The sequence below is a fragment of the Periophthalmus magnuspinnatus genome, chromosome 10 (genome assembly GCF_009829125.3).
Source record: "Periophthalmus magnuspinnatus isolate fPerMag1 chromosome 10, fPerMag1.2.pri, whole genome shotgun sequence".
Taxonomy (NCBI): Eukaryota; Metazoa; Chordata; class Actinopteri; order Gobiiformes; family Gobiidae; genus Periophthalmus; species Periophthalmus magnuspinnatus.
This window is the reverse complement of record NC_047135.1, coordinates 17,525,927-17,550,486: the sequence shown is the minus strand read 5'-3', so window position 1 is coordinate 17,550,486 and position 24,560 is coordinate 17,525,927. Positions and strand designations below refer to the sequence as shown.

General features: G+C 42.4%; 1 protein-coding gene across 1 annotated transcript; it reads right to left on the bottom strand.

Moving 5' to 3' along the window:
• Nucleotides 1-1,482: 1,482 nt before the first annotated feature.
• Nucleotides 1,483-24,508, bottom strand: pcdh10b (protocadherin 10b). Its single transcript, XM_055224943.1, has 5 exons — nt 21,661-24,508; nt 16,036-16,094; nt 14,098-14,204; nt 6,723-6,877; nt 1,483-2,801 (listed from the first exon to the last, which is right to left on the bottom strand). Exons 1-5 carry the CDS (start codon nt 24,145-24,147, stop codon nt 2,748-2,750), a joined length of 2,862 nt encoding a protein of 953 aa, XP_055080918.1. The 5' UTR covers nt 24,148-24,508; the 3' UTR covers nt 1,483-2,747.
• Nucleotides 24,509-24,560: the final 52 nt, after the last annotated feature.

The following is a 24,560-nucleotide window of genomic DNA, read 5'->3' as shown; positions in this document are numbered from 1 at the left end:
CCGCCAGCCTCAAATTGGTGGATAAACACTCTACCAACTGAGCCACAATCGCCCCCATTCTTATATGCAGATGATCTCTGGCTGTTGTTTGTTTGTATTGTGAGTGAACTGTTGTGCTTGCTGATTGGTTCACGATCGAATCTATGCAACACTATTGGTTCACGACTGCGGTGTTTGCCTGAAAAACTGAGGTAAAAGTCTCAAATGTATGAAAATGTGGAAGAAACTCGAGTAGCAACAGAGTGGTTGAATAAAATATATTGTACTTATATGTTGGAGATTTATGTTTTCACTAAAAGCAGATAGACGCTCTCACCCCACCGTCTAAGGAGTGGTCTGACCAGTTATTTCGAGAAAGGAGATAAAAATCAGGTGAAGAGCATGCTCAGAGTTAGCTCTGCATGTAAAAAAAAAAAAATAATGCCTTACACTTGTAATGCTCTTTGTCAAAGTTTTGTCAAAGCCTCTCAAAGCGCTACACTGTAGTCATTATTCATTCACTTCCACACTTAGTGATAGTAAGCTACTATTGTACTATTGTGTATTGGGCCCCCCCCCCCCCGACCACCACCAATCATTCACGCATACACCACTTTCATACTAGGCAATATAGTGCTGGAACCATGTTTGTACAGACAGACACACTACCATCTAAACACTTACCTTTTTTTAATTCCAAAGCAGACATGAGGAGATGAACGGGAGTGTGGCCGAGGAGGAGGAAGTGAACCAACACAAATCTCACAGTGAGTGAAAGAGAAAACCAAGAATCCAACACAGATATAGATTTATATAGAGACTTCGATATTAAGCTGCAAAGGTCTGAAAGAGTACAGTAAACACTGGTCACACATGGTAGAAAGGACTGATACTGTGAGGTCAGCTGTCGGATACGCAACGCCACAGCCTTCCATTCAACACAGCAAAGACCCATAGGGAGGAGAAGAGTCTGCTTACAAATTAAAGATGCACTGTGTAACTTTTCTAAGGGTCTGTCACTTGCTTGTCACTATGGAGATGTTTGTACTTGTCTGAAGTCATTAGAATAACTTTATTATCATTGTCAGTGAACAAAATCACAAACTAGGAATGTTCCACAATATGGAATTAATCTTATCTGTCTACATGAAGACAAGCCAGAAACACCACCAGGTCAAGTTCCAGGACAGATCTGTGGAGAGGCAACCCTGCTCACATTAAAGAAAGGGTATTCTGCAAAATTGACTTTTTGGAGCTTCCCGCCATCTTATAATGTTGTTCCCTCATCAAAAACATGTCTGAAGAGGTTTTAGATACCATCCATGAATGTTTGAGTAATCTAGTGATCTCCCTTTACTGTTAACAGTATGAATCTGTACACCTTGTCACACTTGCTTCCAGCAACTGTCCATAAACATACAAAAGCATGATACAAAACAATATACTGCAACTTCACAAACCTGATGCGATGTGAAGTACTTTCATTAGCAGGATGCGCGCTGATTGTGTTGTGATAGCACTCTGAAGGGGGAGTGACTTAAAGCAGGGAGCAAAAGGAAGGGAGACTCAGACTCATGTAGCATTTTCAAAACAATGAAAGGTAACGTGGTGATCTAAAACGTGTTACATGTTAGCAGTTAATACCTCTTAGAAGTGTAATCCCCCTCTTTAAGGATGTGTGTATTTCAAAGTATTTGTAAAAGCAATAAAAACACCACTAATGAAATCAGTTCTAGACATGTTTAATTAATGCCATACTGTGAAAAAATTCAGGCACAGCCATGACAATGCTTTGTAAACAAACCCACCAGAAAAGTCACACAGTGCACCTTTAAGGAATATGGTTCACAAATTAATCATATTTGAGCTTCACTGAAATAAAACAATTAAAACTGACCATTGTTTAAAAAATACAAAAAACAAGCTTCAAACTCAAGAATAACTTTACAATATAAAACTTTTTTGATCATTAAATTAGTCACTTCTTTATACTGACAAGTGAGGAGAGGAGGCGTGCGTCCGACAGCATGTGTGTGTGTGGGGGGGAGCCCTTTATATGTACACATAAAGGGCTTCTTCTGTCGCTTCTCTCTCTAGCATGAGCGTCGCTTCCACTGCCCCCTACAGTTCATTCCAGCACAGCACATCAACATGGAGAAGGATGGCTAACTGTGAACACGGATCAACTCAAAATGTGAAGTTCTTTTAATAATCTTCTGCTCATATAGACTGAGGCAAATATACAATGATTACAACCATCAAAATAATGTCCCCAAAACATATGACCCAAATACTCATTTATATCCAAAGATATCTAGTGGAAACTTGGTTAGCGTCCCGTACAGAAGTGGTACAATGGTGGCTCTATAGTGCTCGGAACAGTGCATTTGGCATTCCTCAACATATGGCTGTTTCTGGCAGGACAAGACACAGCAGTGGTCCCATGGCAGGGTTGGGGCAGGTCGGTGTTTGGCGAGCTGAACTGTGGGCAATGGGCTGTGGAAGCAAAGCCTTCATCCTACAGATTGTATAAAAAACTGTCACTCGTGAGTCCAGTGCTGTAAACAGGCACACCAGATGAACAAACAGGTGTGTGATTGGTCCCTTCGCTACAGCGCTCCACAGACGGGCTGAGAGTCCAGCTCTGCCCCAATCTCCCCCCGTACTCCCAACAGCACTTCAGGGCTGGCAGTGGTCCCGCTGAGGGGCGCCCGGGGGCCCCTGGTACTGTATAGATACTCTGTGTGAGTCGGGGCTGATTGTGCAAGTCACGCTGTGTCTGGGATGTCCATGCGGAATGAGCTAGCAAAGGCTTTTCCTCTCTGTAACAAACATAGAATAAAACACATCAAACACAAAAACTGTGTTACAAGGGTCAGAAATGAAATATTTTCCTAAATCTACTTTTAATATTTCTCCAGATCTTGAAAAACTCGGTTCCCCTTGTGACATCATTATGAGGTCTCTTGAGTTTTGTGCATTGTGTACATTTTAGCAGGACATGGCAAAGAGGTTCAAGTGTGTTTGAAATGTTGGAGATTAAAAAGAAAACAAAGAAGGTGAGCAGTGCTGAAGCTGGTAAAAATGGAAGGGGAGATTTACTTCCAATCATTAGAAAATGTGATGTGAATGGCTACATACATTTTCACATACAACTTTTATGTGCACCACAAACAGTTGCACAAACTCGAAATATTGAGAGAGTGTGGCGTGATTACAAGAAGATTTATAGGGTTAGAGAAAATTTGACTGACAAAGCTTACCTTATCTAAATCCTTGATCACAGACATGGTAAATGTATTTATATATATATATTAACTTTTTTTGGTTTACATTAGCTATACAAGTACTGTAAAAATGTTGTGCATTTTCATATTATTGTGTGTGTAATAAATTACTTAAAAATAACAATGAATGAATGGATAAACCATCAACACTCAGGTTGAAGTGCATAAGCCACATTAAACTGCACAATTCATCCAAACATGTTGAATAAAATGATAGGGATTTTACTCTTGCAACTTAGTTTTCCCTTGTTTAAGCATTTTTCAAGTTTTTTTTTTTTTCATTTTCAAGTTTCTAAGTGTACTTCCTGGACATGGGCAGCAAATATGACATTTGTGGAGGTAAGTTCATAACTGTTACCTGGCAACCCCACTGTAAGTAAGCTAAAGCTTGCCGAATTTACACAATTCATGGATTTCAGCTCCTGTTGATGGCCAACATTTTGAGGACTTTTCATCACTCAAAGATATAATATTGTGAAACTGACATGTTAACTTATTATGTGATGACTATGATATTTGACAATACTTGTCAATTGTGATCCTTGCTAGTAAACGCTAGTAAAAAAGAAGTACCACATCCTGACAAAGGTGTCTGTGTGCGGTGAGCAGGGCTGTGGGAAATGTGTCAGGGGATCACTATAACTCAATATCGCACTACCAATTTATTTAGGACAAGCACACACACCCTCCCCATGGGCCACTCCCTGACCCCAGGCCTCAGAACAAACAGCTCTGTGTATCATTATTCCTGATAAGATTAAGGACCCTCAGCCTTTTCAATATCATTCCTCTGGTGCACACACAGAGCCCCGCCCTGGTCTGCCCTGGGGCCATTGTCCTCCCTGTATGCAAGGCCCTCATTAGCATATGTCTATGATCCACTCTGAGCCCCTCTCTGAGCCCCTCTCGGAGCCACTACAAGGGCACTGTTCATGGGAAACCCTGGCATTATTGTGGGTGCTACAAATGCACTCGTCACTAGCCCAGTGAGGTACCTACCAAACAAACCAATGCATCAGCAATAAAACTCTTCCATTTAAAGGGCCTGTACCAGATTTTCTCCCATGTATACATGCAGAATTTGTCTTGTCCCAGCTACATTGTATAAGCAGCTCATTAGGTCAAAATAAGTCTGCTGTGTACTGTCTGCATCCAGTTATAAAGTGTTTTATCACACTAATAATAACACTGTAATTATCACAATGTGCATGTTAAAAAGTTCTTAGCTTTACTGTAACAGCAAAACTCTGCTCTGGTCTTTGAGAGATGCACTTACACACTCATCGCTGTGAATAATTAGGATGCTCAGAATGCATAAGGTAAGTGACGAGTACAAACTGGTCTGTTTTTCACACACTAAAAATCAAGTTAAAGGTTAAAGAAAAGCAAACTTATACATTAATAGACAACAGACTATATTCTAGCTTTTATTACATGCAAGAACAAACTCAAAGCAGCAACACATTCAAAAGTGAAGTTTCCATACTTTACATCTTTGCTTATTTGAAAAATGCACTACTTGGTTCATATCAAGAGAACGTTGCATCGTACACTGCAGCTGTGTCGTCAGTGGATCACCAGCTGTACTGGGGTTGCTTAGATGTCTTCCAACATGTTGACATCCTACATATTGTCTTGAAAGTCTAACCAATAGCCTCTTTGCTACTTTATCACACAGAACCAAAAACTTGATATTTGCTCAGAAAAACTTTGGTCATAGCCATGATTGATCGAGTGCCCATCGCAACACCATCATAACTTGTGTGTTACACATGCAGCTGATCACAAGTGTCCAACTCCTGTGTGAGTCCCTTTATTAAGATACACACTTGGTAAACCGGCTGCTCAATTCAAACCCATTTATCAAAATACATGTAAACCTGAGAACTATGAGTGAGGTGTTGTAGTTCGAATCTAAAAGATCCCAATACACATCCGGCATGGATACCTTCTGCATGTAACAGTGCAGTCCGATTTACATTAGGTGTAAAGAAACAGCCAGGCAAATAGTAGACATGTGTTTGAACATGTACTCATTTTAGATTTTGTTTAATTTATAATTATAGCTATGAACACCTGTCCCCACGCATAATATATATATTTATATATATTTCCTTTAATCTGAAAAATATAGTGTTGCGTTTTGTGATACCCCACGTTGCTTTTCACTTATTCTATCATAAACATTCATGAACCGTCCTTACAGCCTTTGATTTCTATATGCTGTTGCCATGTGCCCTACTATTAAGGGTGTGGCGACATCCCTGCGTGGTAGTCAGAGAGATGTTAGCAATGTTAGCTATAGAGTGGTGTTAGCTCAGGGATACGTGATAAAATATACACTATTTCTCTGTTACTTTTATAATATTTAGCCTAGCCTTACAGCGGCACTAGACAGTAGATCAGGAAGTAATGCAGAATAAAAACACTTTTATACCCATGCTCCATTGCGCCGAGGACACTGAAGTCAGAGCAAGCCACATCTTTGATTTGTATTTGACTGATGTTTGCTACTGTATTAGCAGTGCATGCTGAGGAACCATGGTTCTGTGCTCTGATAATGCAGCTCATTCTGTCTAATGAAAAAGAACCTCTCAAAGTGCCGCTCCACATCCTAATAGCCTGAGTGTGGTGATGGAGGCTCTATCCGGACTTAAAACTGTTGTTTTCTGGGAAATGGGCCATTTTGCAGTCCTCACTTATCTCCACTGTTTTGATTCACAGCTCCAGAATGAATGAGAATGAGATGTTCTGCTCCTCTGATTAAAAGCAGACATTTTAGTGCATCAGTGTCTGTACCATGGAGCAGCCATTTTAAATCCACTCAGATTCCCAGCCTGCACCAGCACACTTCCCAATGGCTTTTCTAGGGTTTCAGTTAAAGTCCTGGGGCTGTTAGGCTGTACCTGTGCACGTGACTGTACACATGTGCATGTGCATGAGAAAGGGAGCAAAACCTGCAGGACGATACGCATGAGGAGATGACAGACATGTTGGAAAATTGGGAAAGACTTCAGAGGAAAGGATGGCTGGGAGAAAATATAAATCTACAAAGATTTGGATCAACAAGTGGTTCAAAGCAGCGGATGTAGCTCTGTCTCCCATACTGAAACCATAAGGAACATTTCTAGAATGTCTAGAAGGTCAAAGTAAAGTCCTGTCCTTTCACAACATGGCCTCAGAATCTGTGTAAGCGTCCATGTGCTGCACACGATTCTGGAAATTTTGCTGTGGCACTTGTATGGGGAGCACAGAGGGGTCACTACTACAATACTAACTCAAATAAGCAGGGGCATAGGGTGCTCTGGAGCTGGGCCTGTAGGCCTCCAGTTGGCTCCATGGGGGGGTGCCATGCTGCGGGCTTGGGAGGTAGTGATGGAGGTGACTGAGGGGCATCTCTTTGCCAAAGGTGGAGAATGACTGATTGGCCTTAGCCAATTGAGGACAGAGTAGTACCTCAGTCTCCGGGACGGCGTCCATACCGGGCACATGGAGGTTACTGCGGTAGTCTGAGCCCTGGCGCTCAGTGGCCACAAAGGATGGCATCCAGCAGCGGTCCGAGTGGCCCAGAGCCTTGCACTCCTCTGTGCAGTTGGAGAAAAGGTCTGCCCCTGCAAAAAGACAATTGCGCCACATGATTAAGGCATAGACATATTGTACATGAATATCATGAGGTTAAGTCTCTGTGATCCTATGCTGTAGATGCAGGACAAATTTCCCCTCATTCACAGCTGAAAAGGAAAACTATTTATTGTAGCTCTTCAAAGCCTGTAGTGTCTTCATTCTTAAAACATATTGTAATGCCCCGTGCTCACAGGTAAGAAGCACCTTGTTCTTTTCAAACGTGTTTATTATTAAAGTGATGGCTCTCAAACGAGCTGCTGTTAAGCTACAGCTCAAGCTAAGACTTAACACAAAACTGGATCACAACTCGTTCTGGACTTTTTAACACCGAACACATTCGTAAAACACCCCACAGCGCTCCCTCCTGACACAACAGGGATAAAACAAGAACACATGCTATCATGCTATTACAGAGTTACAATATACCGTTAATATATTATTTCTCATGTATGTCTCTGCAGTAAGAGTGACAGAGAGGCCAGAGCTTCTCACAAGGTCACTGAGTGTGATCATGAACCATAATACCCACTGTCCACATACTCACATGCCCATACAGCCACACACCATAGGCCCACACAGCCACAGTCCACATGCGTGCTTTGCATTCACACACATTTCCATACTCAAATGTTTCCCCGGAAGTCTCCCAGGACTAGGGTTAGGCACAGGCAAATTCTGGAAAACCAGCGACCACAGCTCAACACGCTATGACAAGAGTTTAGGGGGAGCAAAACCAACTATCAGCTAAACACAAATTTTAGTGATTCAGCTCTGGGTGATTGTAGCACATGTGAATAGCTTACAGCACAGGGAAGCTTTAGCATATGGGTTAGCTTTAGTGTGTGGGCTGACATTTACTGGTTCTTTGTTAACATGCTGTTTTGTCTGATGCTTTTCATGGTCACTGTGCATGAATGAGCCAGAATACATGTTCCAAGCTTCAAAGAGCTTGGTGGGGTGCTGCAGGCGCAACGTGTGCAAACATGCACTGGCCTGAATTACCCTGCCTTCCCGGTGTAGCACAGGATTTTATGCAGGACTTTGTGCAGGTGTGGAACTGGAGTAGTCACACTGTCACACTGCTCCCTGTGGTCATTGGGGGAGCAGCAGCAGGCTCTGTAGAACATTCTGTGTGAGCCTCTGTTTCGTGTTTGTCAGGCCTGTGTGTGTGAGCTGCAGGCTGAGCTGTCCTCCATAGAAGATTAGGCTCTGTGTCTGCAGCGCTCAGCACACAGGGAATTTCCTTTGTTACAAAGCCGATTCATTTGGTTGTCACCAACAGTCTGGAAAAGTGCCCAGTTTCTTAACAACAGGAATTCAAATGAATAAATACTTTATTATAATTATAGTAAAGCACCACAACAGAGACACACACGATGAACACGGACAGAAAACATTGGCAGAAAGGACGTACAGACAGACACATAGGGTAAAAATCATAAGGTTCATGTTGTTTAAGTTTATGTCAGTTTGTGTCTGATTTCCACACATGCTCATATAAATGTCCCCACAGACGAGCAGGTTTGAATCCACAGAGGTGTGCGTGTGTGTGTGAGAGAGTGTGCGCGTGCAGTAGTGTGTGTGTGCATGTGCATGCATACTCCAGAGATTGAAAGATTGTGAATCAGTCATGTCTAATAATCAATAATGAGGTTATGGGTTTTTGAATAGAGAGGTCCTTTGTCAGTAAAATCATGTGGAAGATTTTGGAGTAAGACATTCGATTTCTTTTTTGTGTTGGCCCAGATTAAAAATCTGTACTGTTTATGATCATGTAATCAATCCTGAAAGCCTCTTTTATTTTGTTTTTTACAATACTAAATTAAATTAAATTGATCAATATTGCCCAGGCCTCATGTGTTCAGGTGTGTGTGTGAGGGGGCTGACCCTGGCTCTGCTCCTCGACTCACATCAGCATTCAGCTCTGGGCAGTACTGGCCCAACCTAAAGAGCCCATAATAACCTTCATTTGGTAATTGGTATGCAGAGGTCTGAGAAATGAATTAGTGATCAGTGAGCTGTTACCACGGCGATAACGTGTCACACAGGCCTTAAGGAGGAATTTATCAGCCTCCCCTCCCCCACCCTCTGCACCACTAGTCTATATGAGAGATGGGCTATTATTCAACATGTTTTTGCTCAAACATGTTGTAACTAGTTCTGTCATGTTACTAACATTTCAAACTCAATACCGATTCGTAATGCCTCAATGATAATAAAAAACAAACAACTCATAGTGATTTCTTTTTAGTACCATGCAGTCTCATGTCTGCGTTATCCCTCAATCATCCAGGCAGGTTCTATAATGGTAAATAGGCGTATACTAGTCTATGTGGTCTTATATGTGCTACAGCTTAAGATAATTTTAAAGCTATTCAGGAAAGGTTCATTTCTGTCCTGTGAATGTGACTTTTTGTATGCATCCATACTTTCTACTTTCAAGATGTCTGTGTAGACCCTCAGTCGTCCAGGTCTGATCCATAGCAAATGACAAAGTTTAAATCTGTCAATTGGACAAATCGTTGTAGGAGTGAAGACGTTTTGAAGAACAGCTTTTTTTTTCCAGTTTCAGCTGAGACTATCCTATGACCCTGCTATTGTTCTGGTGGTTAGTGGTTAGTGGTCACTAACCACTCCTTTGAAGATAGTGAAGTTTAGGTCTTAGCTAGAGAAAAGAAATGGTTTGAGAGAGGAGTTAAAGAAGCTATTTTTGTTAGGAAAGAGAATCCTTCCTTCAACAGAAATGGGGGCCTGAGACATAATCTCTCCCCCATCTACAACTCCATCCTCAGACCCAAACAATGAGAACAATAGCAGGGTCGTTAAGGGCTGAATAGGGTAGTCTGAGCTGAAACTGGAAACAAAAGATGTTCACAGTTTCAGTGTGGTTAGCCCCTCCCCTCAGATAGATATAAGGCAGTGTCCACCAGCATTCTGACCAAAATTGAAGAAGTGGCTTGGAAGAGCAGCGAAACGTCTTCACTCCTACAACGATTTTTCCAGTTGACAGATTTAAACTTCGTCGTTTGCTTCTACTTTCAAGTTTCTGCATCGATTAGTATCTGATTTTCTATACCTTTGAGAACAATTACGACAGACATCACATAAACTTCCTCTTCCTTTTGCTTATCGTTCTATTTGGAGCTCGATCCTGTGCTCAAAGCAGAACACTTTGAAATGAGGACTAGCCTGTCCACAGTGCCCAGATGTGTGAATGGCTAACGGCTCACTCAGCTCGGACAGGCACCCGTGTTTGTTTCATATTAGTTAATGACAGAGTGATGTGGGGCTCACTGCTCCTGACAAACTCAATTAGAAGAGTGCTACAGCCGCACACATAACGTACAGCCAAAATATCTATTATCAGAGATGGTGGAAGGAGTACTGAAAATGTGACCTCGAGTTAAAAGTAAAATTCCATATAGAGTTCAAAAGTATCAAAAATCACATAGTAATCAATAGTAAAAATAGTATTGAAACTAAATACTAATTTGAGGAGGTATCAATACTAAAAAAAAAAGTCACATTTACAAGACAGAAATTAAACTTTCCTGACTAGCTTTGAAATGACAGATTAAGTGGAGGGGTAGACCGCTTCACTGGGTCATACAATATATCTTTAAAAGTACAGTCTTTAGAAGTACAGGTCCTCTTCATGGGTTAAGTTTGATCTCTGCGCTTACTTTACAGTGTAAAAATGGGCAAGGTACCAACCTGACTTATTATATTAAAAGTCCTTTATTACATGAGGTGGGACGATAACACGTCTTCGTCATAGCATAAGAATAAAACCAGGCACACAGGTGTCCTTAAATATGTATATGAAATAATAGGACTAGTCACATAAACACAGAAAAAAGAAAAGATGGGCCAACAGATGACACACCAAAACAGAAGAATGCATGTGTGACAGGCAGACCCACAGAACAACAGGCATGTCCATCACATATGCATCAATAACAAATGTAGAAATAGCAACTACTGTACCACAGATCAGAAATATGCATTTAAAATATACATTAAAGAATTACCAGGATGTGATAATAATAGCATTATAGCAGTTTGTACTGCATAATGAGTTATGAGTTCCAAAAGACATGTTAAGTGTCATGACTCAAAAAGTTTCTTTCTGTTGACAGTCTATCACCTCAGAACAAGTACAAGACCACATTGACTAGTACACACCCATGGACCACTATGGCCTACCTACATAGACCACTGAGGGATTAATGGCTTACACTTGTAATGCGCTTTTTCAAAGCACTACACTATAGTTATTATTCAATCATTTACACACTGATGGTGATAGTAAGCTACTATTGTAGCCACAGCTGCCCTGGGGCAGACTGACGGAAGCAAGGCTGCCAATCTGCGCCATCGGCCCCTCCAACCACCGCCTATCATTCGAGCACACACCACTTTCATACTAGGCAATGTGGGTGAAGTGTCTTGCCTAAGGACACAACAACTCGATCCTCCGACCTTCGGGTTGGGGGACCAACACTCTAACCACTGAGCCACTGTCGCCCCGGTTACACAGATATAAGGCCACATGGTAATATAAAAGAAGTTACCATTTAATTACAATCCTACAACTTTTTGTCTAGTTGACAGATTAGAATTTTTCTTTTACTACCGTTTAATGTTGAAAATCACATTTTGTTGCCTAAAGAAATGGCCCTTTTTATTATCAACGTGGCATCAGAATCAGTAGTGAGTATTGAGTCTTGATGTATTCAAAATATATATTCAAGTTATATTGTGTTATCTCACTGTTCATTTTAAAGGTACTGTAATGTTCACTCTTTATTATAATCATTATATTCAACTATGTAAACTATGTAATCTGCACTAATGTTTGTTCTTGAGTCTTGCAGAAAATGTCTTTTGAAAGTGCAGGATCCCACGGGAAGAAGGTCACTGTGAACTTGCGAAACCCTAAAACAGAAACATCTTGTTTTGCGAAGGGGAAGAGTGTTTGTGCGAAGGGGAAGAGTGACCTTCTAGAAATGCAAAAACAGAATATATTTCTCTGTGAATTTCGTCATATGTTTTTACACTGCTTGCAAAGTATATGTCCCCCATCCCTTCAGAGTAAGCAGTGCATTTGTAACTAGGGTTCCTAAGTTAATAAAGGGAGGAGAAAAACGGTGGGGCCTTCAGAAAAAGGATGCGAGGTGATTTGTAACTGAAGGTTTTTGCCTCCCCGCTCTTTCTCCTCAATATTGAGACATAATAATCTCTCTTGTCTTCTCTTCTCTTTTGAACTGTAATATAGGTTAAAAGGGTGAACCTATCAAGTCTGTTCCTTAGTATGGAAAGCAAGTTTGAAATTTTAGTATGACAACACTATTCACCACTCACTACTTAAAAAGAATTTTTACAAAATACTTTTTCATGTTGCTTATCTGAGAATCACTATTTGGATTTTATATAGTTAAGATGAAATCATTGTCTTCTCAGTGGTGCATTTGAGAGCACTGTGTGTCAGCGTTAAGCCAAAAGCCTGGTGTAGACAAATGAATGGTGTCTTTAGTCTGCACCACTGATTGGACAGGCCACTTATAAACCACCTCACGTCTCCAGGACCCTGCACCTCACATCACTGACATGAACAGCGCTCAGATTTACCACACTGTCCCAGGTCAGTGAAGCAGCCTCTCAGCACACATCACAACAGGCTCAGTACCTCCATTCACACACACACACACACACCCCCACACACACACACGCACCCCCCCCCCCCGCACCCCCCCCCCCCCCACACACACACACCAGTGCGCTCACAAATACACACACATGCACACACCCCGTCTCACACACACACACACGCACACCCCCCCCCCCACACCCACCCCCACACACAAACACACACAAATACACACACACGCAAACACACAAGCACGTGCACACTCAAATACACAAATACACACAAACACACGCACACACACACCCCTACACACACACACACACCCCTATACACACACACACACGCACACACACACAGTCCTCAGTCCTTTTGTACTAACAGGTGAAAGCTTGATTGCTTGATCAGAAGCAGGTGTGTGGAGGTGGTGCCTGAGTCTTCGCCCAGCTCCAGGCTCAAACACAGAAGGGAGGGGGGAAGACAGCACAGAACACACAAAAAATCCCAAATCCTGGCATTATGTATCCAATATGATAACAAAATAAATCAATACATTTAAACTTGGATGACCATTTTTCTCAAACATCCAAAATATGGTCAGTTTGGCCATTTTCACTCACACACTACCTTATTTTTATATAAAAACATTACATGATCAAAAACATGTAATACATTTTTTCTTGCATGTCTGTAAATCAAATTAAAATTAATCAAAAAGACTTAAAATAAATAATAAACTACAAAAGAAGTTTGAAATTGATATCTCTAAATGTAAGATATTTGCAGTGTCTCATACATAGACTGTATATATAAATAAATATTGCTAAACTACTAGGCACCGCGCTCCAAATAGGAAGTAAGCATGGGCACTTTTCTGGCTCCATCGACTCCAATTCACTTTCTAATGGAAAACTTTCACCCGTCTCTCTGTCACTACCGTTGTCAGGTCTTAAAAAGTTTGTATTAGCCTAACCTTCATGATCCTGATATTTCTCTTTCACTAATTTGTCTGTCACTAATTTGTCTGTAAATCAAACATTACAGACAAATCCAATGTGTTCTTTCCCCAAGGTCGGAGCATTACCTTCAACAGCATTGCTCCGGATTGGCTCTTTTCATTCCAAATATAGAATTCAGCTCTAAATTCACCCCATAACTGCTACCCTCAATAAGCCTCATTTGACTGAAGTCGAAGACTATGGGTGACATCACACTCCCTTAGTCCACAACTTTACTGTTGTTGATCTAATAATAAAGGATTTACAACATGAAGTGAGCGTATGTACAGATGTGAGTCCCCACACTTTGAGTTGTTCTAGATCAAGTGTGCCTGAGCTGAACACTGCAGTCTGATAGTGTGCCCGAGTGTCCTCCCATGTTTAGAGCAGTGGTCAGGTTTAGCTGTTCTGACAATTGAAATCTATAACATGTCATCAAACATCAGCTTTCTTCCCTCCCATGACTTTATATCATTTTGGGAGAGTACTTCAGAGAGCTGCCCAGGTGGGAGCAGACACACAGTACTGCTCCCACCTGGGCAATAGTGGTAGTATTTCTCACCAGAGGAGTGTCCCCGATGGGTGGCATCGTGGTCACTGTCTCCCTGCTCACTGTCTCCATGACCACTGTCCTTGGAGCTGACCAGATCTGTCTCCTGGAACGCTGAGCTGCAACACACAGCACACACAAAGGTGAGCAGCTCACACAGTGGAAGAGAGGAAGATGTACACTACCAATAAAAATGATATTTTTCTTCATGTTTACTACTTTCTACACTTTATATATACACAGAAGACATCAATATATAAAGCAAAATATATGGAATTATATAGCAAATAAAAAAGGCCACCCTTTACTTTGTCAACAAAGCTGCAAACCCTTGGCCTTCTCTCAATGTACTTCATTATGAATTCACCTGAAATGGTTTTCACTACACAGATGTGACATGTTAAGCTAAAAAATATGTAAAGTGTAAAACAGTGATCAAAATAAAAAATTAAAAAGTAAAAATAAATCAAAATAAAGGTGTATTTTTCTTTGTTGTTGTTGTTTTTACAAACCATAACTATTGTGTAATTTAGACAAGTGTGTATGTATATATATATATATATATATATATATATATATATATATATATATATATATATATATATATATATATATATATATATATATATATATATATATATATACCATTCATGTGTCAGTGTAATCCCTCAGTCGTCCAGGTCCATAGCAAAAGACGAAGTTTAAATCTGCCAATTGGACAAATTGTTGTGAGGGGAAGATCTTTCGCTGCTCATCTAAGCCGCTTCTTCAGTTCAGGTCAGATAGCTGGTGGACACTGCCTTATGTCTATCAGTGTGTTAGCCCCTACTCAAAGACACTAACCACTCTTTTGAAGACAGTGAAGTTCAGATCTTAGCCAGAGAAAAGAAATGGTTTGACAGGGGAGTTAAAGAAGCTATTTTTGTTAGGAAAGACAATCCTTCCTTCAACAGGAATCATCTATAACTCAGACCCAAACAAAGAGAACAATAGCAGGGTCGTTAAAGGTTGAATAGGGTAGTTTCAGGTGAAACTGGAGACAACAGCTTTACAGTTTCAGTGTAGTTAGCCCCTCCCTTCAGATAGATACAAGAAACGTCTTCACTCCTACAACAATTTGCCCAGTCGAGAGATTTAAACTTCATCGTTTGCTACCATTCATGTGGTGTCAACAAAAAGCCCAGCTCCCACTATAAAAAGTATAATTTACTTTAATCATTTCAAGACAATTTAACACAATTTAAAATCCTTTGCCCTGGTTGCATTATTTCCTATGTGACTATTTTGGCAAATTGTTGTCTGTAAATACTATTGTTATAAAAAAAAAAAAGAAAAAAAAAAAGACAAGTGTATCACTGGGTTCCAGGGGACACAACATATAATTCAAAACAGATGAAAGCAGGTAAAATGAATATTGTTCAAATGCAGATTTGTGCTGTAATACAGTGAGTTCTTTGGTGTAGTCCATAACAGATGATCAGGTTCAACATTTGTGCATTTACCGTTTACCGATATTTCATGGCAAAGTGCAATGTGAAATAGCAAAATCTGGCTCTGTCCTCATCTGGGAGTATGACATCATCACATTTCAGAATCTGAAAACCACCAATACAAATCCTCATACTACTTGATGGCTGTATTTGCACTACTGAATATACAAAAACAAACTTGAGACCAAAGGAAAACATTGATGGCAATAATGTTAAATCAATATCAGATTTTCTAAGCAAACCTTTGGTTCCAGCTGTGTCAATATGTTGTTTTATAGTTGTGTTAAGAATCAAATGTGAAATTCCTTTAGTGTGACTTTGAAAATATAATAATAAAATAATAATAGACGCATTTATGTCTAAAAAAAAACTTTAAAGGTTTTGAGACCTCCTTGCACCACATTCCCTTAGGACTGATTTGATCCAAAACTACAGGACTAAACTCAAAGAGGCTGTGTACCTGTTTACCCGTCTAGGCCGGTCCACCAGGTAACTCAGCTCGGAGCACGGGTGTTTGGTCTGAAACACAGATGGCAGAGTGTTTAGTGAAAGACACGCCGAGTGGGTACCAGATCGAGCACGCACATGCACACACATTGTCCCCAAAGCGGGCACAAACAGACCCACACACACTGTCCCAAATGTGAGCACAAACAGACACACACACTGTCCTCAGAGTGAGCACAAACATGCACACACACACACACTGTTTCCAGAGCAAGCACATACAAACCCATACACTGCCCCCAGGGCGAGAACAAACAGACACACACATTGTCCCCAGAGGGAGTACAAACAGAAATACACACACTGTCCTCAGAGTGAGCACAAACATACACACACACACACTGTCCCCAGAGCGAGCACAAACAGACATGCACACACTGTCCCCAGAGTGAGCACAAACATACACACACACACACACACACACACACACACACACACACACACCCCCACACACCCCACACACACACACACACTCTGTTTCCAGAGCAAGCACATACAAACCCATACACTGCCCCCAGGGTGAGAACAAACAGACACACACACTGTCCCCAGAGTGAGCACAAACAGAAACACACTGTCCCCAGAACAAGCACAAAAAACACACAGACACTGACCCCAGAGTGAGCACAAACAGAAAGACACACACTCTTTCCAGAGCGAGCATAAGCAGACCCACACACACTGTCCCCAGAGCAAGCACAAACAGACAGATGCACACTGTCCCCAGAGCGAGCACAGACACACACTGTCCCCTGAGCGAGCACAAACATGCACACACACACACTGTCTCCAGAGAGACCATAAACAAACCCACACACACTGTTCCCAGAGCGAGCGCAAGCATGCACACATACTGTCTCCAGAGCGAGCACAAACAGACCCACACATACTGTCCCTAGAGCAAGCACAAACCAACACACCTGCACACACGCTGCGTCCTCAAAGTGAGCACAAACATGCGCACACACACTGTCCCCAGAGTGGGCACAGACAGCCACATACTGTCCCCAGAGCGAGCACAAACAGACACATATACATACTGTCCCCAGAGCAAGTACAAACAGACACATATACATACTGTCCCCAGAGCGAGCACAAACAGACAGACACATATACATAGTGTCCCCAGAGTGATCACAAACAGACAGATATATATACTGTCCCCAGAGTGCTCACAAACAGACACACACACACACACACACTGTCCCCAGAGTGCTCACAAACAGACACACACACACTGTCCCCAGAGTGATCACAAACAGACACATATACATACTGTCCCCAGAGTGATCACAAACAGACACACACATATACATACTGTCCCCAGAGTGCTCACAAACAGACACACATGCACTTTTAATCATGTTGTTAGAGTTACTTATTAGAGTGACTTTGATTTGTGCCAAGCAGAAGTAATAGAATCATCAAAAGTTAAAGCTCCCTGCATTTATCCCATTAATGAAATGACCGCACACACATCAGGTTTGTCACGTTGCTGTGTATAGTTTTGCATCATGTTTTTTAAATTTTTATATATATATATATATGGGTTTTGTCATGTGGGAGCATGGGTGGGTGGAGCCTTGGACAGAATCTTACAGCATTAGGAGGGTTCAAATAGGGCCTGGGAAAGATTGCTAAAATACTCAAACATGCATGGATGACATATAAAACACATATATAACTTGTCTAACATTGAAACATTATAACATGGTGGAAAGCTCCAAATGTGACACACACCTGCCCAAACTATCCTGGACAAAGCGGACACACACATAATATGTATTTTGAGGAGACTAATCCAAACCTTAACCATAATTACTCCTTCCTTGCCCTATGTATGTTTATCTAGATTGCATTTTTCTTTATTGCAAAAAACAAAAATAAAAAACCCTCCACCACAAAAGTTCCATAATCTTATCCCTAATCTTAACCTGCATTAACCCACACATTAACCTTAAACCTGTAATCTGTAATCAGGCAGCACAATTCATCCCTGTCAAATCAAAAACACAGTTTGAATAGACTCAATTAGCAAATCACAAAGGCTGCCATTTTTGAAGTACCATCATTTCCTCCACGAACCACATCTGTGTTTTTGCGCGCATTCGTACAGTATAAGTAACGTCAGAGGTCAGCCAGTTCAAGGAAAAGCAAAACTGGACACGTTGGTGACACAATCGCAGTTTAATAATCTGGTAACTTTTATACACACGTCTGTACCTGTTTTTATATGGATTTAAATACTTGTTTGTTCAGTTTGTTGATGTGTTGATGTGAACAGCACCAGAATGACATCCCCACGATCAGATTTTTTATGAAACAGCTATAGACTGTCTCTTTTAATCTGTTTGGTCCTCGGTTGTTATGACAACAGGGTTACACTTCCAGTTCGCATCTTTACCATAGTTTGTTTTATGTTTTTTTTACTTTTTAATTGTAGGAAAAACTATAACTGGATTACAGTATGGTTTGTGGCAAATGAATATTATTAATTTAGTTTGGATCTGTACGTAAACTGAGCCTCAGAGACATTTTAAATCACTATTAGCTTCAATGAATGGATGAAAAACATGAGCATTCACACAGAACTAGAATTACCTGAGGAGCTCTGCATTTGTAGGATTACGATACTGAAATGTGATTCTTGTATTAGCTTAAAATGTGAACTTTGAACAGAATCCTTTTATTAAAACATAAACGGCAAATGTAATGAAAATTATAATGCTTGTCAGAAAAATCACAATTGGATAATATTGACTTATCATTCAGCCCTGATCTAGTATGATTATGATACAGACGCTACAGATTTGACACAAGTGCATTTGACAGTAATATAAGTTTTTTTGGTTTGTTTGTTTTTTGTTTTTTTTGTTCTGACTTATTATTCTCTTATTCTGGTTTGTTGGGATAGGGCATGTGTTAAATATTTATCATACAGTTTTACATCAGCGGGCAGTTTATGAATAGAAGAACAGAATACAATGTAGAATACAAAAAGTTATAAAATACAGGAAGTAGCACTGAGCTGCAAAACAGAATCTATGTCACTAACACAAAAAACTAAACTCCATCCAAACTACAGACAATTTAGACACAAGGAAGAGATTTTCTGACTATTTTAACGTTCATTTAACAAAATAATGGTATCGTCATTTATTTGTATTAGTCAACTCATAACTATTGTGTAATTTCGACTGGTTTTGGCCTTTCTTTGGCCTACATTACGGTGGTGAGGTAACATACATATGTTATATCTGCTGCACATATCCAGTAAGTAGTAAAATTGTAAATTTCACAAAAATTTCAAAAACTAGAAAAGACTAGACACAATTTTAGTTCCATCTTAAAACTAACGTTAACTATGTTTAAGAGAAATGACTAGTCTAAGTTGTTATATGAACTTCAAGTCCTCACAATGTGATTAGTCCAAACCCAGGTGCTCACACTGCCCCCCTGCTCTTGAATCTGCTGTTTGAGTTTTGATTCTAGACGGAGCTTTATTATTTATTTTGCATTAACGACTGAGAATATTACCCACTGTTTTCATTCTACAGCAGGTTTTCTCACACTTTTACTTCCAACTGTTCAAATTAAAATATTCCATGCTTCTGTTATTAGATCTTATACTACTTACTCTTTAAAGACATTGTACTTTTCAGAGTACTTTTCCAGCAGTACCCTTTTTACTCCTACTAGAGACATATTTTTATTGAAGTAACAGTACTCTTCCTTGAGTAAAAGTTTTGGTTCCCACTGTGAGGTGACAAAAGCTTTTTGTTGATAATATGAAATTATTTGAACATTTGTGTTTCTTGCACCACTTCTTCAGATATGATTTAGTTAAATTTTTGTATCTGTCCTTTGAAAATATCAGATTTTGTGCTTATTTAATATTTAGTCCTTCCAGTTACATTAACTTCAAATTCTAAATCCAAATTTATGTCCCGACAATTACTCTTTAAGTTACTTTTACTTGAACAGTACTTTTCCCAAATACTTTTTTGCTCTTACTTGAATAATTCCTTAAACCACTACTTTGTACTTTTCCTTGAGTAATATTATTTTGAAGCAATGCTACTCTTACTTGAGTACCATTTTTTGTTACTCTACTCAAGTCTGCTTATAGAATACCTCTAAAGAACAGCCCAGGTTTTGTAAAAAAAATAAATAAATAAATAAATATATATATATATATATATATATGTATGTATGTATGTATGTATGTATGTATATATGTATGTATATATATATATATATATACATATTTTTTTTTTTTATTTTTTTTTTTACAAAACCTGGGCTGTTCTTTAGAGGTATTCTATAAGCATATATATATATATATATATATATATATATATATATATGTTGGTGTGTGTGTGTGTGTGCATGCGTGTGTGTGTAAAAACAAAACAAAAAAACAAACAAACAAAAAAAACAGGACTAAACAGGAAGAATTTAACACAAGAGGAAAACAAATGTAGCCTAATGTCAGCCATAACATGTGTGCATTCCAGATCAGATTCACTAAACAGGTGGACTGCAATTCACTTGTGTTTTCTGTGACAGCTACTCACAAATGAATAAATACAGTCTAGATACAGTAGCCAAACATTTTACTCAAGTAAGAATAACATTACTTCAGAATAATATAACTCAAGGTGAAGTACAAAGCAGTGGTCCAAGAAATTAATCAAGTGAGACTAAAAAAGTATTTGAGAAAGCTACTACTCAAGTAAGAGTAACTTAAAGAGTAACTGTTGGGATGTAACATAATATAAAATAATGCGCAAAATCTGGTATTTTCAAAAGAAAATGAAGCTTAACCAAAACATATCTGAAGCAGCAGTGCAAAAATGCAAATGTTCAAAAATACTGTTAGCATAAAACTTTTATCACTTGTAGATGTCACAGTGGGAAGAGGAACCAAAACTTTTACTCAAGCATCAAGCGCTGTCACTTCAATAAAACTATAAGTAGGAGTAAAACTATGTTGCTAAAAGCACTCTCTTTCTTTCAAAAGTTACTCAAGTAAATATAATTGAGTAAATGTAACTGAGCACTACCCACTTCTGCTTTTGACTTATTCGTACTGAGAAATAACCTGCGTGCTGTGTGTGTGCGCGTGCCCAGGTTGTAAACATTTAACACGGTCCCGGGTCCACACGCCCCCGGGTCCACACAGTCCCGGGGCGCCAGAGCACCGACGTTATCACGGTGTTTCCCCGCGGCTGTCTCAGCGCTCTGCCGCTCTTATCAATACCCTGAGCTGTGACATTTCCCACTGAACGTAAAACTCACAATAACATCCTCTGATTCCAGTGACAGTTTTTTCATCAGGAAACACAACTACTCCAAGAAACAGCCGCATCATCAGGGAGAAGTTCAAGATTTTAAACAGCCCTATTCCCCTGATCATGACACAGCCTAATGCTGGAGGACAGGTCCTGTAACCACACACACTCTCTCCTTATCTCTCTCTCACACACGCGCGCGCGCGCACACCCCCCCCCCCCCACACACACACACACACACACACACCCCACACACACACACACACACACACACACACACTCACCTCGGACAGTAAACCGCCGTTGGAGATGATGTCCGGTTGCTGGTCCGTGTAGCCGAGCCCCGCACACGGGTTCTCCTCCGTGCTGCGCGTGGGGCTGCACGGCTTGAGGAACATCAGGTCCGTTTTGGCAGACTCCGGCGTGAGGCACACCTGGTAACAATAGTTTTGGTTCTGGTGGTGGGAACCGAAGGTCCCGGACTCTTCCACCGGGACCTGAGCTGTCCCGGGTCCGCTTACGTTCACGGCACTCTGCACCAGCATGATGTCGGACTTACTCAGCTTCTTCTTGCGGCCCCTGGTCTGCTGCGAGCAGCAGGGGCCCAGGCAGCAGTCACTGGTCAGGCACGTGATCACACTGATCTTCTGCTTCTTCTGACAGCGCACAGCCAATACAATCATCACGAGCAGGAAGACGAAGGAGAGCGAGCCCAGCGCGATGATGAGGATCAGGGTCAGGTCTAAGGCTCCGTCTTTGGCCTTGGCCCCCCCGCGGTCCAGCCCCCGGCCCTCGGCTACACTGTCCACCAGTACCACCTGCACGCTGGCGCTGGATGACAGGGGGGGCTGCCCGTGATCCCTCACTTCGATCAGCAGGTCATACAGCTGGTGGGGGTCCCGTTTGGCAGAGACCCTCCGGGCGGTCCTCAGCTCTCCTGTCCTCCAGTCCATGCGGAACATGGCGTTCTCGTTGCCCCTCTGAATGCTATAGGACAGGCGCGCGTTCTCTCCATCATCCGCGTCCATGGCCACCACACGGGTCACCAGGTAGCCGGGCTCTGCAGACCGGGGCAGAGGTTCCCGGGCCGTACCGTTCTTCCCCAGAGGAGCGAGTACTATGGGAGTGTTGTCGTTCTGGTCAACTATGATGACTTTGACAGTGGCGTTGGAGGAGAGCTGGGGGGAGCCCGAGTCCTGTGCCTGGACCATAAAGCTGAACTCCTTGAGCTGCTCATAGTCGAAGGAGCGCAGTGCGTACACGTAGCCCGTGTCCTCATTAATGGACACGTACGTCTTCACCGACATGCCCTGGATGTCACACTCCAAAATGGAGTAACTGATCAACGCGTTGGGGCCAACGTCTGGGTCCACGGCACTCACGGCGTGAATGTACGCTCCCGGGACATTGTTTTCTGTCACGTACACGTCATATACTGGCTGTGTAAATGTGGGCGCGTTGTCGTTTTCGTCCGACACCTGCACGCGGATAGATTTACTGGTGGCCAGTGAGGGCGAGCCCTTGTCCCTCGCCACGACCGTGACAGAGTAGGAATCCGCCTGCTCCCGGTTCAGTGCTCCGTCCGTCACGATGGTGTAATAGTTTTTGAAAGAGGACTTGAGTTTGAAGGGGACGTCACCCAGGATTTCCACGTGCACTTGTCCGTTTTCCTCTGCGTCTTTGTCCGTGACGCTGAGCAGCGCTATGACCGTGCCCGGGGCCGCTCTCTCGCTCACGGACTCAGTCACTGTACTGAACATGATCTCGGGGGCATTGTCATTTGAGTCCATAACTTTGACCAACACTTTACAGTGCGCTGGAATGGCATTGGGCCCTTGGTCCTTGGCCTGGACAAAGATTTGGTACAGTCCACTCTCCTCAAAGTCCACCTCCCCGCGCACCTCCACGCGCCCCGTGCGCGGCTCGATGCTGAACAGGTCCTTCACGCGGCTGGAGATGTGGTTACTGAAAGAGTAGAGCACCTCCCCGTTCGGGCCCTCGTCCTGGTCTGTGGCATTGAGCTGGATGATCAGCGTGCCCGCGGGCGCGTTCTCGGTCAAACTCACACTGTACACGGGCTGCTCAAACACGGGCACGTTGTCATTAGAATCCAGCACTTTGACCACCAGCAGAGCGGTCCCTGTGCGCGGAGGCTGCCCCCCGTCCACAGCCGTCAGCACGTACCGGTGCGCTGCCTGCTGCTCCCGGTCCAAAGACCTCTCCAGAACCAACTCTGCAAAGCGGTTCCCATCACTCTGCGTCTGTACGTCCAGGTGAAAGTAGTTGTTTGTAGTGATGTCGTACGTGCGTAAAGCGTTGGAACCCACGTCTGGATCAAAAGCGCTTTCGAGCGGAAAGCGCGTGCCCGGAGTTGCGCTCTCGGAGATCTCCACCGTGATGTCCGTCTCGGGAAAGCTCGGCGGGTTGTCGTTAATGTCCACCACCTCGATCTCCACTCTGAACAGCTCCAGGGGGTCCTCCAGAAACACCTCCATGTTGAGCTGGCAGCTCGCGCTTTGCTTACAGATCTGCTCTCGGTCGATTTTATTGGCCACAAACAGCACGCCGTTCTCCAGGTTGACCTCGAGGTACGGGCTGCGGGAATTGGGAACCACTTGGAAACGGCGGGACGCCAGTTTGGTCAGATCCAGCCCCAGGTCCTCTGCGATATTCCCTACGAGCGTGCCATGTTCTGCCTCCTCCGGCACCGAGTAGCGGATCTGTCCGAGCACTCCATCCGCGAGGCACAGCGCGAGTAACAGCACAGACATGTCCGGGGAAAAGCGCACTTGGTGAAAAGAGCAAAAGCAATCCGATCGCGCGGCACGTCACTGTGCACTCTCCATGTCACTGTGCACTCTCCATGTCACTGCGCACTCTCCAGTCACTGCGCACTGTCCAGGTCCAAAGTCCAGCTCTGTGGTGACCCCATCAGAGAGGGCAGAGAGTGTTACTACAGCGCGTCTCCGTCTCCGCGTCAGTGCCGCTTCTGCCCAAAGTGTCACATCCCTGAGGCGGCGCCCGCTGCTCTGCACCCACAGTGTGCGTGAAAAGCCCCGCTACGCGTTTCTCTGCTGCGGTCCACTCTGCACTGAGGACACTCACATCACTGTTTCTCTTTTCCGCTGCGGCGCCTCCCCCCACAGCCCCCGCGGATCGCACGCACGCTCAGTGCAGTCTCTGA

Coding starts and splice junctions, on each gene's coding strand:
- pcdh10b (XM_055224943.1), bottom strand. CDS start 24,147: ATGTCTGTGCTGTTACTCGCGCTGTGCCTCGCGGATGGAGTGCTCGGA. Junction 14,205..16,035: donor CGGCCTAGACGGGTAAACAG/GTACACAGCCTC, acceptor TGTGTGTTGCAG/CTCAGCGTTCCAGGAGACAG. Junction 6,878..14,097: donor CCATCGGGGACACTCCTCTG/GTGAGAAATACT, acceptor GTCTTTTTGCAG/GGGCAGACCTTTTCTCCAAC.